Genomic DNA, 13,258 nt, shown 5'->3' on the forward strand with positions numbered 1-13,258 from the left:
TATTTCTGAGGGACATATTTAGAGTGTATACTGGCTGTCGAAAAAAGTATTGCTCCCAGCTGCCGCGGAATTCTCCACGCGGGAGACGTGGCTCACGGGTAAAATATATGAAGTTTCTTTCGTAAATAGCCTTATTACAAAACGTTCGTCACTTCTCGTTGCTCTCGCCAAAGCTGAAAACGGTATTCATATTTGCCGCCTCGAGAGTGGTGCGTCCGAAATATATCGCTCAAAGGCAGGTCGCGTCTTCGCTATGCTACGTTTCTTGGAATTTACCCAGATTCTGAGTGTAACACTTCCCTGAACAGGTTTTCAAGTAAATATTTCTCATTTTCAGCCATTCCATAAACCAGCACCTTGTTTACTTTTTCTTTAAACACAGTGCCAGAGTCAACGTTAGAAATGCTTGATCTGGATTTTTAATCATTCGCAATAGTAAAAAAACAGCATACACGAAAAGCAGCTGCTTCAAGAAGTAAGGTTAAATTAACAAACTGTGTTGGTACTTTTACAAACTTGCATGATACAGCAGTGGCTACATAAGAGCTCATTTGACAAGCAAGTTTTCTCTTTCACGAGGGCCTTAACAAATTATTAAAGGTTTCATTGCCCATTCGAAGATAGTTGACGCAATCTTCGGCTTCTGAGATTAATATTTCGTTTTGCAGAGTTCCATGAGTACGGTAAATCTCTTTTTAAGCCATTCCATGTATCAGCGTAGTGTTTCGTTCTTCTTCTTTGAATACAGTGTCAAAGCCAGAACTGCTTTGCCTGCGTTTGTGGCCATTCTCTCTACTGTCGAAATACAAACAGCGTCTGCTTCGAAGTAGAGTTAAACTGACACTCAGCTTGTACATTTAAGGGCTTGTTTGACAAATACGAGGCTAGACAAGGATGAATTTGACAAACAAGTTTGATGCGTTAACGGATGCCATAACATCTTTGACAGTGGATCGGACCCGCAGGTCGTTGCAGCGCTGCCACTTTAATTTCAAAGTTACATGAATACATGTACACAGTGCTGCAGAATTGCGACGGTGCCACTTTGTTGTTGTCAAGATATTGAAAACACAAAATCTAGAATATCTACGAAACGGCTCTCACATTACCTATCTTTATCTTATTTTTTCGTGAAGTTGTCCTAGTGTTTAAACGTTACCAAAAAGTTTTATGCTGTTGAGAGTGCTCAAACCAGGTTGCAAGTTCGTCTCCGAAATTGAAAGACATAGAGATCAGTGACCAGAATATAACAAAGAGTGATCATTGAGTGTTTTGAGTAGTGTTTGATTTCAACGCAGACAAGCATTTGTCGATACAAAAATTAATCTTGAATTGATGGCTGCTGTTGAGCTAATGCCGATTTGTGGTGCCGGTGGTCCAGGAAGAGAATCATCCTTTTGTCACTGTAGTGTTGAAACTATCCAAGACTCATGTCGATGCGGCGAAGAAGCGGACTGTAAGTGCATTTAAGTTACTGTTGAAGTAAATAGGGAAACATGTATCTGTAAATTTTCTCCTTTCCTTAAACTTTCACGGGACTGTCAGGACTAGATAGGATGTGATGATACCGGCGGCTTTGTCAAAGTGTATTACACGAGATACCTGCATTATTCCGTTGAGTAATTTCGATGAGAAAAAGAACGATGCGCTAGCTTCTCATAGTTATTTGCGAAAAGACTAGTGTAACTGAGAACACGGCTTTCGCCAATATTCACGATAATTATATTCAAAGTGGAGAATTTTAAGAGTTGTTGACTACTTATTCTAAATTTGTAAAGCCGTGTAATGGCGATACTTTTGGCAGACTCAGATTTACGAATATTTGGTAAGGTAGCTGACTCATTTACCTTGCTTGCCAAGAATAGACTCCCACTTAAGTTTCATCTCGACTGAAAGCTCTCAGTCAAAAGAAGTACAATAGTTTGCACCGATTTATTGTTCAGACCCAGCTGTTTGGTCAGGATAACAGATTGATACCGACCATCAACTTTGACAAGTGATATAAAGTTGTAGCACGTGATTTTATATGCCTCTAAAATGTGAAGATATCCAGAAAGGTGACCCATCAGTGACAATATTTGTGTTGTCGATATCTGTTCTGCAATTTAGTTTGTGGCGACAGTATGAGTATAATGTAGCCCAAGGTCTAGGTTAGGTTGAAAACTGACTGACTGGTTGTGAGTTAGTGAAGCCACAAATGTGAATAAGATACCTAATTTGTTTTGAGAAACTGACCATAGTGTTGGCTGGTGTCTAGGTTAGGACGAGAGCTGGTAGTTTAGTTGTGAGTTGAAGTGGCATCGAAAGTTTCAGTGAACCCCATCTGGGGTAAGTTTTCTTTCGCATTATAAATGTTCTCCATGTACTTTGTGTGTGCCATCATTTCAGCATGTCTGTTTTACCTTCCATGTTCTGCCATCATAAATATTTTTGTTGAATGGGAACCCTTAAGTGCCTGTTGTTTTCTTGTGCCTTTCATTACTTGCCAATACATGGAGTGGATCATAGATCATTTATTGGGCCAAGAGGAATATAGATACTAGTTGTCAGTTTTGACCAGTCACATTATGTTAATGGCTTCTGTGATGTCACCTTTGGGTAGTATTTTCAGTTTTGTTGTCAGTTGCTGAAGCCAACTAATAAGAAAGCAAAAAACCTCGTGATGACAGAGTGAACTGTGGCTGAGATCCATTTGGTCGAGACTTGGCAAAGCCAACAAATGTGAAAGTGAAACACGTGATTGTGCCAGCTGACTGATCTGTAGCTTAGCCCTTTCGGAAAAGTCGTTACAGATATCTTACAGTCACCATGTTTAGACGTTTCTCGCATCTTTCCAGTGGCATTGGTCAAAGCCGAATACTAGTAATTGAATAACACTCTTCATACAATTCCTTACCACTTATATGGCTCAGCTGTTATAAGGGGTGTGTTATGTTATTAGTGCACTATGGGTCTCTAATCTGGATGCATGAATATCCAGTTCTCACTTGAAACCAGGAAACTCTCAGATGCAAAAGTACACTGGACTTTTATGCATCTTACTTCTGGGCAGGTCATTTAGCCAGTGACTGAAGAGAATGTTTCCATTGGGTTTGTGCAAAAACTTTGTTTCCAGTCCGATAGTGCCACTGTGCTAGCTTTATCTACAGCCAACACATTGTCATAATTAAATTACATCAGATTGTTATAACAAGACAGATGGTACTGTACTCAGCAAACATTGCTTATTAAATAGCATGTTCAGATGACTTTAGAATTTATGGCATTGACTGTATGCATTGCCATTGAAAGGACCATGTCTTAGTTAATACATCTACATCTACATTTATACTCCGCAAGCCACCCAACAGTGTGTGGCGGAGGGCACTTTACGTGCCACTGACATTACCTCCCTTTTCTGTTCCAGTCGCGTATGGTTCGCGGGAAGAACGACTGTCTGAAAGCCTCCGTGCGCACTTGAGTCTTTCTAATTTTACATTCGTGATCTCCTCGGGAGGTATAAGTAGGGGGAAGCAATATATTCGATACCTCATCCAGAAACGCACCCTCTCGAAACCTGGACAGCAAGCTACACCGCGATGCAGAGCGCCTCTCTTGCAGAGTCTGCCACTTGAGTTTGCTAAACATCTCCGTAACGCTATGACGGTTACCAAATAACCCTGTGACAAAACGCGCCGCTCTTCTTTGGATCTTCTCTATCTCCTCTGTCAACCCAATCTGGTACGGATCCCACACTGATGAGCAATACTCAAGTATAGGTCGAACGAGTGTTTTGTAAGCCACCTCCTTTATTGATGGACTGCAGTTTCTAAGGACTCTCCCAATGAATCTCAACCTGGTACCCGCCTTACCAACAATTAATTTTATATGATCATTCCACTTCAAATCGTTCCGCACGCATACTCCCAGATATTTTACAGAAGTAACTGCTATCAGTTTTTGTTCGGCTATCATATAATCATACAATAAAGGATCCTTCTTTCTATGTATTCGCAATACATTACATTTGTCTATGTTAACGGTCAGTTGCCACTCCCTGCACCAAGTGCCTATCCGCTGCAGATCTTCCTGCATTTCGCTACAATTTTCTAATGTTGCAACTTCTCTGTATACTACAGCATCATCCGCGAAAAGCCGCATGGAACTTCCGACACTATCTACTAGGTCATTTATATATATTGTGAAAAGCAAAGGTCCAATAACACTCCCCTGTGGCACGCCAGAGGTTACTTTAACGTCTGTAGACGTCTCTCCATTGATAACAACATGCTGTGTTCTGTTTGCTAAAAACTCTTCCATCCAGCCACACAGCTGGTCTGATATTCCCTAGGCTCCTACTTTGTTTATGAGGCAACAGTGCGGAACTGTATCGAACGCCTTCTGGAAGTCAAGGAAAATAGCGTCTACCTGGGAGCCTGTATTTAATATTTTCTGGGTCTCATGAACAAATAAAGCGAGTTGAGTCTCACATGATCGCTGTTTCCGGAATCCATGTTGATTCCTACAGAGTAGATTCTGGGTTTCCAAGAACGACATGATACTCAAGCAAAAAACATGTTCTAAAATTCTACAACAGATCGACGACAGAGATATAGGTCTATAGTTTTGCGCATCTGCTCGACGACCCTTCTTGAAGACTGGGACTACCTGTGCTCTTTTCCAATCATTTGGAACCTTCCGTTCCTCTAGAGACTTGCGGTACACGGCTGTTAGAAGGGGGGCAAGTTCTTTCGCGTGCTCGGTGTAGAATCGAATTGGTATCCCGTCAGGTCCAGTGGACTTTCCTCTGTTGAGTGATTCCAGTTGCTTTTCTATTCCTTGGACACTTATTTCGATGTCAGCCATTTTTTCGTTTGCGCGAGGATTTAGATAAGGAACTGCAGTGCGGTCTTCCTCTGTGAAACAGCTTTGGAAAAAGATGTTTAGTGTTTCCGCTTTACACATGTCATCCTCTGTTTCAATGCCATCATCATCCTGGAGTGTCTGGAAATGCTGTTTCGAGCCACTTGATGATTTAACGTAAGACCAGAACTTCCTAGGATTTTCTATCAAGTCGGCACATAGAATTTTACTTTCGAATTCACCGAAAGCTTCACGCATAGCCCTCCTTACGCTAACTTTGACAACATTTAGCTTCTGTTTGTCTGAGAGGTTTTGGCTGCGTTTAAACTTGCAGTGAAGCTCTCTTTGCTTTCGCAGTAGTTTCCTAACTTTGTTGTTGAACCACGGTGGGTTTTTCCTGTCCCTCACAGTTTTACTCGGCACGTACCTGTCTTAAACGCATTTTACGATTGCCTTGAACTTTTTCCAGAAACACTCAACCTTGTCAGTGTCGGAACAGAAATTTTCATTTTGATCTGTTAGGTGGTCTGAAATCTGCCTCCTATTACTCTTGCTAAACAGATAAACCTTCCTCCTTTTTTTTATATTCCTATTTACTTCCATATTCAGGGATGCTGCAATGGCCTTATGATCACTGATTCCTTGTTCTGCACTTACAGAGTTGAAAAGTTGTGGTCTGTTTGTTATCAGTAGGTCCAAGATGTTATCTCCACGAGTCAGTTCTCTGTTTAATTGCTCGAGGTAGTTTTCGGATAGTGCACTCAGTATAATGTCACTCGATGCAATGTCCCTACCACCCGTCCTAAACATCTGAGTGTCCCAGTCTATATCTGGTAAATTGAAATCTCCACCTAAGACTATAACATGCTGAGAAAATTTGTGTGAAATGTATTCCATATTTTCTCTCAGTTGTTCTGCCACTAATGCTGCTGAGTCGGGAGGTCGGTAAAAGGAGCCAATTATTAACCTAGCTCGGTTGTTGAGTGTAACCTCCACCCATAATAATTCACAGGAACTATCTACTTCTACTTCACTACAGGATAAACTACTACTAACAGCGACACCACCATTGTAAAAATTTCGGCAGAATTTATCTCAGGCTTCAGCCAGCTTTCTGTACCTATAACGATTTCAGCTTCGGTGCTTTCTATCAGCGCTTGAAGTTCCGGTACTTTACCAATGCAGCTTCGACAGTTTACAATTACAATACCGATTGCTGCTTGGTCCCCGCATGTCCTGACTTTGCCCCGCACCCTTTGAGGCTGCTGCCCTTTCTGTACTTGCCCGAGGCCATCTAACCTTAAAAACCGCCCAGTCCACACCACACAACCCCTACTACCCGTGTAGCCGCTTGTTGCGTGTAGTGGACTCCTGACCTATCGAGCGGAACCCGAAACCCCACCACCCTATGGCACAAGTCGAGGAATCTGCAGCCCACACGGTCGCAGAACTGTCTCAGCCTCTGATTCAGACCCTCCACTCGGCTCTGTACCAAACGTCCGCAGTCAGTCCTGTCGACGATGCTGCAGATGGTGAGCTCTGCTTTCATCCCGCTAGCGAGACTGGCAGTCTTCACCAAATCAGATAGCCGCCGGAAGCCAGAGAGGATTTCCTCCGATCCATAGCGACACACATCATTTTATTTTTGTCTTCTTGGCTAAGATGCAGAATGGAGATATGTACTTTAGCTTGAACAGTGAGTGGTTTCCCATCTGACCCTGCAAGTTGTCAGGAGGTTTTCTGTTGAGGTTGAAGGATTTGTTGCAGAGCTGTTTGGCAGTAGGTAATATGTTGATTGACTGGATTAAAATAAGCTGCCATAAGCACAACTAGTAGTAAGTGATGCCCTATAGGGTAAATTGTTTATGCAGTGTACAAATTTCTATGATTTTGAAGGTACACCTTTGGTCACTAATTATGCCTTATTTCTCATTTTTGATGGGGATCATTGAAACTTGATGAGTAACTAATGTGATGTGTTGCACTCAAAATCATACTTCACTGCAAATTTTAAAATTTAGATTATGATGTCTACCTTTACATATACATACTCTGCAAAACAGTGTAAAGTGCATGATAGCCAGTTATATCACATGTTCGGTTTCTGTCCCTTACATTTGTGTATGGAGTGCTAGAGGAATGGCTGCTTAAATGTCTGTGCGCACAGTAATTAGTGTAATCTTATCTTCTCAGTCCCTGTGGGAGTGATACATAGAAAGCTGTAGTAAATTCCTCATTACTACCGTTTCTTGAAACATCGTAATAGGCTTTCACATTATAGTTAACTTCTGTCTTCAAATGCTTGTGAGTAAAAGTTTTTCAAGATTGATCCATAGTAGGTTCTTTGCATCACCATTATTTTTGAAATGCATGCTGCCTGACCAAGATGTGGTATTTGGTTTGAAATGCGACATTATGTGTGAGCCTGCAGTGTGTTCTAAGATTCTCAAACAGTTAGTGAAATTATATGATAATCTTTTAAATCGTGTCTGCTATCCTTCTTTTATACAGGTGTGACCTGTGCTTTTCTTCTAACTCCGAATATGAGTGTCATTCAAAGGATCTTCTGTGTACTTGTATTATGGTTAAGAGGGGCTAACTCGGCTGCAAATTCTGTATAGAATCTGCTGAGGATTCCATTGGACCTTATGGTTTCATTCAGTTCAAGTGTTTTCATCTGTTTCTCAACACCACTGACACTAATATCTGTAGGGTGATTCTTATTAACATTGAAAAACCCCTTAACTCACATAGCTGGCACTGAGACAGGTAATTTAATATAAGACACATGAAGCCGTAAACGTCAGGAAATATCCTAAAAGTGGATGAAAAATGTTGAACATGTGACATACTACGCCACGTGTGCAGCAGCGGAGCCCATTGGTCTGTCACACCTAACCATCCCACCCGAAGTCAAGTATTCACGTCGGTGTTGCTCGAGGCCTACATGTGGGAGTTTAGTGTGTAGGGCTCGGGGTTCAAGTCTTGCATCTGGCAAGCAGTAATTTTTTTGCATTGCTTTAGACAATTTTATGTTTATGTTGTAATATTCATTGTTTTTTATTTACCAGTCTTGCAGTCTCTGCAGGTTAATTGTAAATTACAGTGGAATGAAAATGTGTCTCATTGTGTCACAAGTAAATAATTATCAGCTTCGAAATCGCATTGCTGCCAGTAAATGACCTACATGTTTCCAGAATGACCTGTGTGTTCTTCACTTAAAAAGAAAGAAGACACAGACAGCGAGGACAGTAATTTTGTAACAACCTTTACAACAGATCACATTTACAGAAGGTGTTCAAAAACAGAGCAGCCTAGCAGAGCCATGTGTGACACTGCCCATACTGGCAAGGGTGTGATTGACATGCCCAGTTGCTGTACGTGCAGTGAGATACGTCATCTGGTGACATCACATGTTCAATATTTGTCATTCACTTTTGGGATATTTCCTGACATTTGCGACCCCATATATTAAATTACATGTCTCAGCATCATCTATGCAGCTTTGGGTTTTCTAAAATGTTAATAAGTGTCACACTGTATATCACTATCTTGGCAATGGTGCAAGACTTAAACTGAGGCAATGGGCATACCCCTAGATTTGGAAGTGGAATTCAGCATTTATTCTTGCTTTTCTATCTTCAATTTCTGTTCCTTTTGTCCATAGATGTCTGGGCACTGCCTTTGGTGCCACTTTACCTCAATTTCTGTAGGTTTTGTTAAAAGTCTTCTGGTAAAATCATGCAGATCAACTGTCTATACCAACATCAGGTGATGACTTTGTTCTGCAATGTAATGATATCATACAGAAAGAAAGCAGAGCACTGGCAATATTTCTTTTGCTTTTATATTAGGTTCTGGGACCTAAGCTGTGGTGACATACTAATCTGTAGTGTAGCCCAAGGTCTAGGTTAGGTTGAAAGGAGACAGTTTGGTTGTGGGTTGGTGAAATGGTATCACGCTTCTGTTAATCTCCAGATAAATAGGAATATTCAATACTAGTCATCAGCTTTGACCAGTGATGTAGGAAACATGTGACACATGTTGTAAACAACATGGCGACTATGACATGAATTTAGTGGCAAACGTTTCAGACAGGCTAAGTTTCAGATCAATATCTCCCCACAACCAAGTTTTGTGCTCGCACGTTCATCGGGTTCACCTTGTAACAATGAAACTGAAAACACACACAAAAAAGTGACACCATGCCAGACACTGTCAGTATGTCACTGGTCAAAGCTGACAACTAGTATTGACTATTCCTCTTGATCCTAATTCCCTTTTTACCTACTTTACTGAATATGTAAATATGACTATTTGTTTTAGTTTCTTTTGTGCTTCAGCAATTGTTGCTCCAATTGCCTCTCTAACTATGATACCGGTTTTGATATGGACATCCTCAAAGAGGTCAGGTCTGTTTGTTGGCATTAGATCTTATGTATTCACATCATAATTTGGCTTTCAAACCATTTGTTCTAAGTAATTTTCAGAGGAAGCATTTAAAATTGTTTATAGGATGTCATTGTGCCCATTACATACAAAACTGCAATTATCCAATTAATTATTGGATCATTAAAGTCTCCTCCAGTGAAGTCATTAAGATTGGGGAATGAGTCTCCTAGGTTTGGAAGTGTTAGGAGTTTCAAAATGTTGAGAATTTCAGTGCGAAGCACATTTTCTTTCAGTCAGGGACACATCCCCCAGTTCAGCTATTAGAACATATAGCATATATAATTCCAGTTACCAGTAAAATGTGTAACTGGTGCATTGTTGCTGCTCTTGGAATTGGTTATATTCTGTGTAAACCATTAAATATTTTAATAAGGCAGTATTTGTGGTATATAAAATTGGTGGATACATGACTTTTGATGAAGCTTAATGTGCACTACAAAGAAAAGGGAAAAAAAAAGGCCCTTCAGAAAGAAATTTTACTATTGTGGCAGCAGGGTTGCTGGAGACTCACAGTGAAAAGTAATTATGTGCTTTCATCAACTTGTGGTTACAATTATGTTCTTTGGTTTAACAGATGTAACAATATTACACTTCAAGACATTTGATGTTTTGCGTGCTACAGAGAAAATAAGCGTGCATTCTTGGTGTCAGTATTTCACTGCTTTAATCTATCCATGTGTTATGGTTTGCTGTTGCGAATAGGTGCTTCAGTTTCTTCTGGCTTCATTGGTGAGAGGTGTACTCCACTTGGTGCCAACCTTCCCAGTATTTTGCTTGTGTGTATGGTAAAAATTTCTGGATTGGAAATATTCGTAAAGTTACAAATGACGGTGAAGATGCCTTAATGTTACGCATTTGTACGGAGCTATTTGATCCGTAAACAGCAGATAATTAAAATAAATATGGCTCTAGTGGGGTAACAATATAATGTGCTAGTAGCGATCATAATCAGCAACACATATCGGGCGTTGAAGTAAACAAGAAGGAATAATGGCTTGGGAATCCGATAGAAACCCAACTAAGACTTGGGAACTGGTATTAGAGATAACCATCCTTGATTAATCTTGCTTTGCCACTCGGCGGTATGGTTACATCATTGTGACTCTCCCTTTTTTACATGCTTAAGAAAACTTTTAAAAGAGAGTTAATAATTCACCAGTTTTGAGATAGGCAGATTGAAAATGTGTGCTGACAGCTAATAATGTTTCCATTGCCTTTTACTCACTGTCAAGTCCTTTGTAAAATACAGGGATAATTTGTCTCCATATAATTTTTAAGCGACTTGACAAATTTGAGGATATTTCACATACTTACAGTTCTGAAGAAAGTGGCTTCTGTAAAATTGATGCCACTACCTACACCAGGTTACAGGTGATGCTGGAACTTGGTAGAAGTTCATAAAGTGTCTTAGGTACATTCTGTAAAAATTACATTAGAATTGAAAATGGCTGAGCCAGGAGCATCTTCTAGTTGGATCTCTGGCATACATAGACTGACAATCACTAGTAGATGTACTACACAGATATGTGTTTACATGTTACAACAAATTTCTGAAACCTGCATTTGACTATATCACTCAGGAACATAAAAACAGTGCTGTAGTACACTGCTAAGACTGATCATGTTGTCTGTTATGTTTTTGACTGTACCTTATGTTGTCAATAAATAGTTCCATATATACTGCTAGAAAAATGCTATACGGTATGTTTATTCATCTTTGAATTTAACCAGACACACACCATGCAATGACACAATGTAAGCTCTTTTTGGTTAGCGCTTTCTTTGCTCAGATCCTTAAATTTCTCTTGTTATTTTAAATTACTATTGTAGCCATGGCTACCCTTTCATTTTCCTTTCTGAAGTCTTAGGATTTTGCGTCTTGCAGTATCTGATACTGTAGTTTACTACATCTGTTACAGGGTACAGCTTATTATTGTATGTTGATAAAGTAATGTTGACCGGTCAATTTTGTTTTTCATTTATATAGTGCATTAAATATTTTTATCTTACAAACTTGTTTGGTTGGCACAGTTTAATGTTGTGTTATCTTTGAGTCTCTCTGTTCTCTTGCATGTGACTTGGTGAGTATAGTCAGTCTTCCAGCCTGCTATTTGTCAGCTTTAGGGTTCTCAGTTCATATTACACATGTTTGTTTTATAATTATGAAAACATTCTGTTCAATTTTAGGTCACGAGTGGGCATGGGATGATGCCTTTTGTACGCCAGATACACACCTAGTTGGTAATAACCGGGGAGTACTCTTTCACCCGGGCTATAGCTCAGGCACTGCTGCAGTTCGTGGAGACACACCGTGCGAAGCTGGAAGAGATTATTATTGGGAAATAAAAATGCTTACACCTTTGTATGGGACAGATGTGGTAAGCTTTTTATGTGTTTGTGTGTGTGTGCAAAGAACAGAAGCATTTTATTATTAATGCAGTGGGACAGTTGATATTTACTTTAAACATTTAGAAATATTTAGCTGTTAGTGGGATTTTTTGTGTAGGATAGTTTAGTATAAAGCAGGAGACAGCTACTATTATTACGTGGTCTCCAATCACCCTTCCCCTCCCCTGCCCCTCCGAATTGTCATGTACAACATAACTAAGGAGTGTTTGCACTGGCCTCAATAGTGGTAACAGGTTTATCAGCTTATGCACCTTACACAACGAACTGAAACAGAAATGGATATGGATGATGATGACGAAGTATAACAGTGATGAACTCCAATGATTAATACTGGCACTAATACATGTATTAATTATTCTAAAACATGCATATACAGGGTTTTTTTTTTTTAAAAAAAAGCAAACAGACAGACAGACCGAAGCAAAACATAAGTAAATTCGTAACTAGCTTAAATCAAAGATCCATTTGTAATTTGGACAGTTCAGTTGATGTCCATTCCGTTCAGTATGTTGGGACAGTCTCCTAGAAAGAATCAACAATGACTTGTAACCCAGTGCTACTGCCTGCTACCTACATTAACAATTAGATAAAGTGAAGCAGAGAAACCTTACTACTAAGATGACCCCAGTGCTGAAGCAGAGGCCAACTGTGCTCAGAACATGCAAAAAAAAAAAAAAAAAAAAAAAAAAAAAAAAAAAAAAAAAATGAAATTGAGTAGACCTTTCTGGATTTACACAAAGAAAACCCATTTGAAATCTGATCTTAGAGACTATGTCATTTACTTAAATATCATGGCGCTGATAGAGTAGGTTAGATATATTTTTTGTTCCATAGATCCACAGTGAGAAGATGCCCAAAGAAGTAGAACATGCCAAAAAACAGTAATACACTATATGTAAGAAAATTATAGATATGCTTTAAAATTATAGATATGCTATTGCATCTTCCACAGATACTAAGTGAAACGGTCTTTGTAGAATAAATAAAAAACTGTTAAACATATTTTCATTTGCAAGGTAATTGCAAATTTGTCACAAAGTGGCAGACTCTTCAAGATTGACATAAACTGATGTAAGCTTGCAAAGTTTCAGGAACTGGCTTTGAATGATGACTGTAGGACTATATAACAACCCCTCACACATCTGTCCCATAGGGTTTGTGAGAACAAGATCAGACTAATTACAGCATGCACAGAAGCATTTAAACACTCATTCTTCTTGTACTTCATACATGAATGGAATCCCTAATAACTGGTACAGTGGGCTGTGTCCTCTCCCATGCACTTCACAGTGGTTTGCAAAGTATAGATGTAAAAACATGTAAATGGTAAGCTTGGGAATTCATGATGACTTGTATTTGGGGATCTGAATATTTTAATTGTTCCCTGTATTTACGTTTATGAAATGGTTATCTTCGTACATAATAATCCAGAATTATTTATAGGAAACCATTTTCAGCCTATGTGTGATACAAGAAACAGAGCTAATAGCATGTTACAATCACATAGATCAAAACTCTACTCCCCAGCTCTGCAACACATGGCCATGAAAATTTA

General features: G+C 39.5%; 1 protein-coding gene across 5 annotated transcripts in view; it reads left to right on the forward strand.

The window, feature by feature from the left end:
• The first annotated feature begins 932 nt into the window (after nt 1-932).
• The window catches only part of LOC126200319 (SPRY domain-containing SOCS box protein 3), a 73,675-nt gene continuing 61,349 nt past the window's right edge, over nt 933-13,258 (forward strand). For 2 of the 5 annotated variants that reach the window (XR_007540183.1, XR_007540184.1), the window contains exons 1-2: nt 934-1,456; nt 11,482-11,672. Coding sequence is in view for 3 of the 5 variants with exons in the window: in XM_049936698.1 (XP_049792655.1) it covers nt 1,336-1,456; nt 11,482-11,672 (312 nt within the window). In the remaining 2 variants the exon portion in view is untranslated. The other 3 variants (XM_049936698.1, XM_049936699.1, XM_049936700.1) reach the window with 3 other exon arrangements.

This window comes from Schistocerca nitens, chromosome 1 (assembly GCF_023898315.1).
Source record: "Schistocerca nitens isolate TAMUIC-IGC-003100 chromosome 1, iqSchNite1.1, whole genome shotgun sequence".
NCBI lineage: Eukaryota > Metazoa > Arthropoda > Insecta > Orthoptera > Acrididae > Schistocerca > Schistocerca nitens.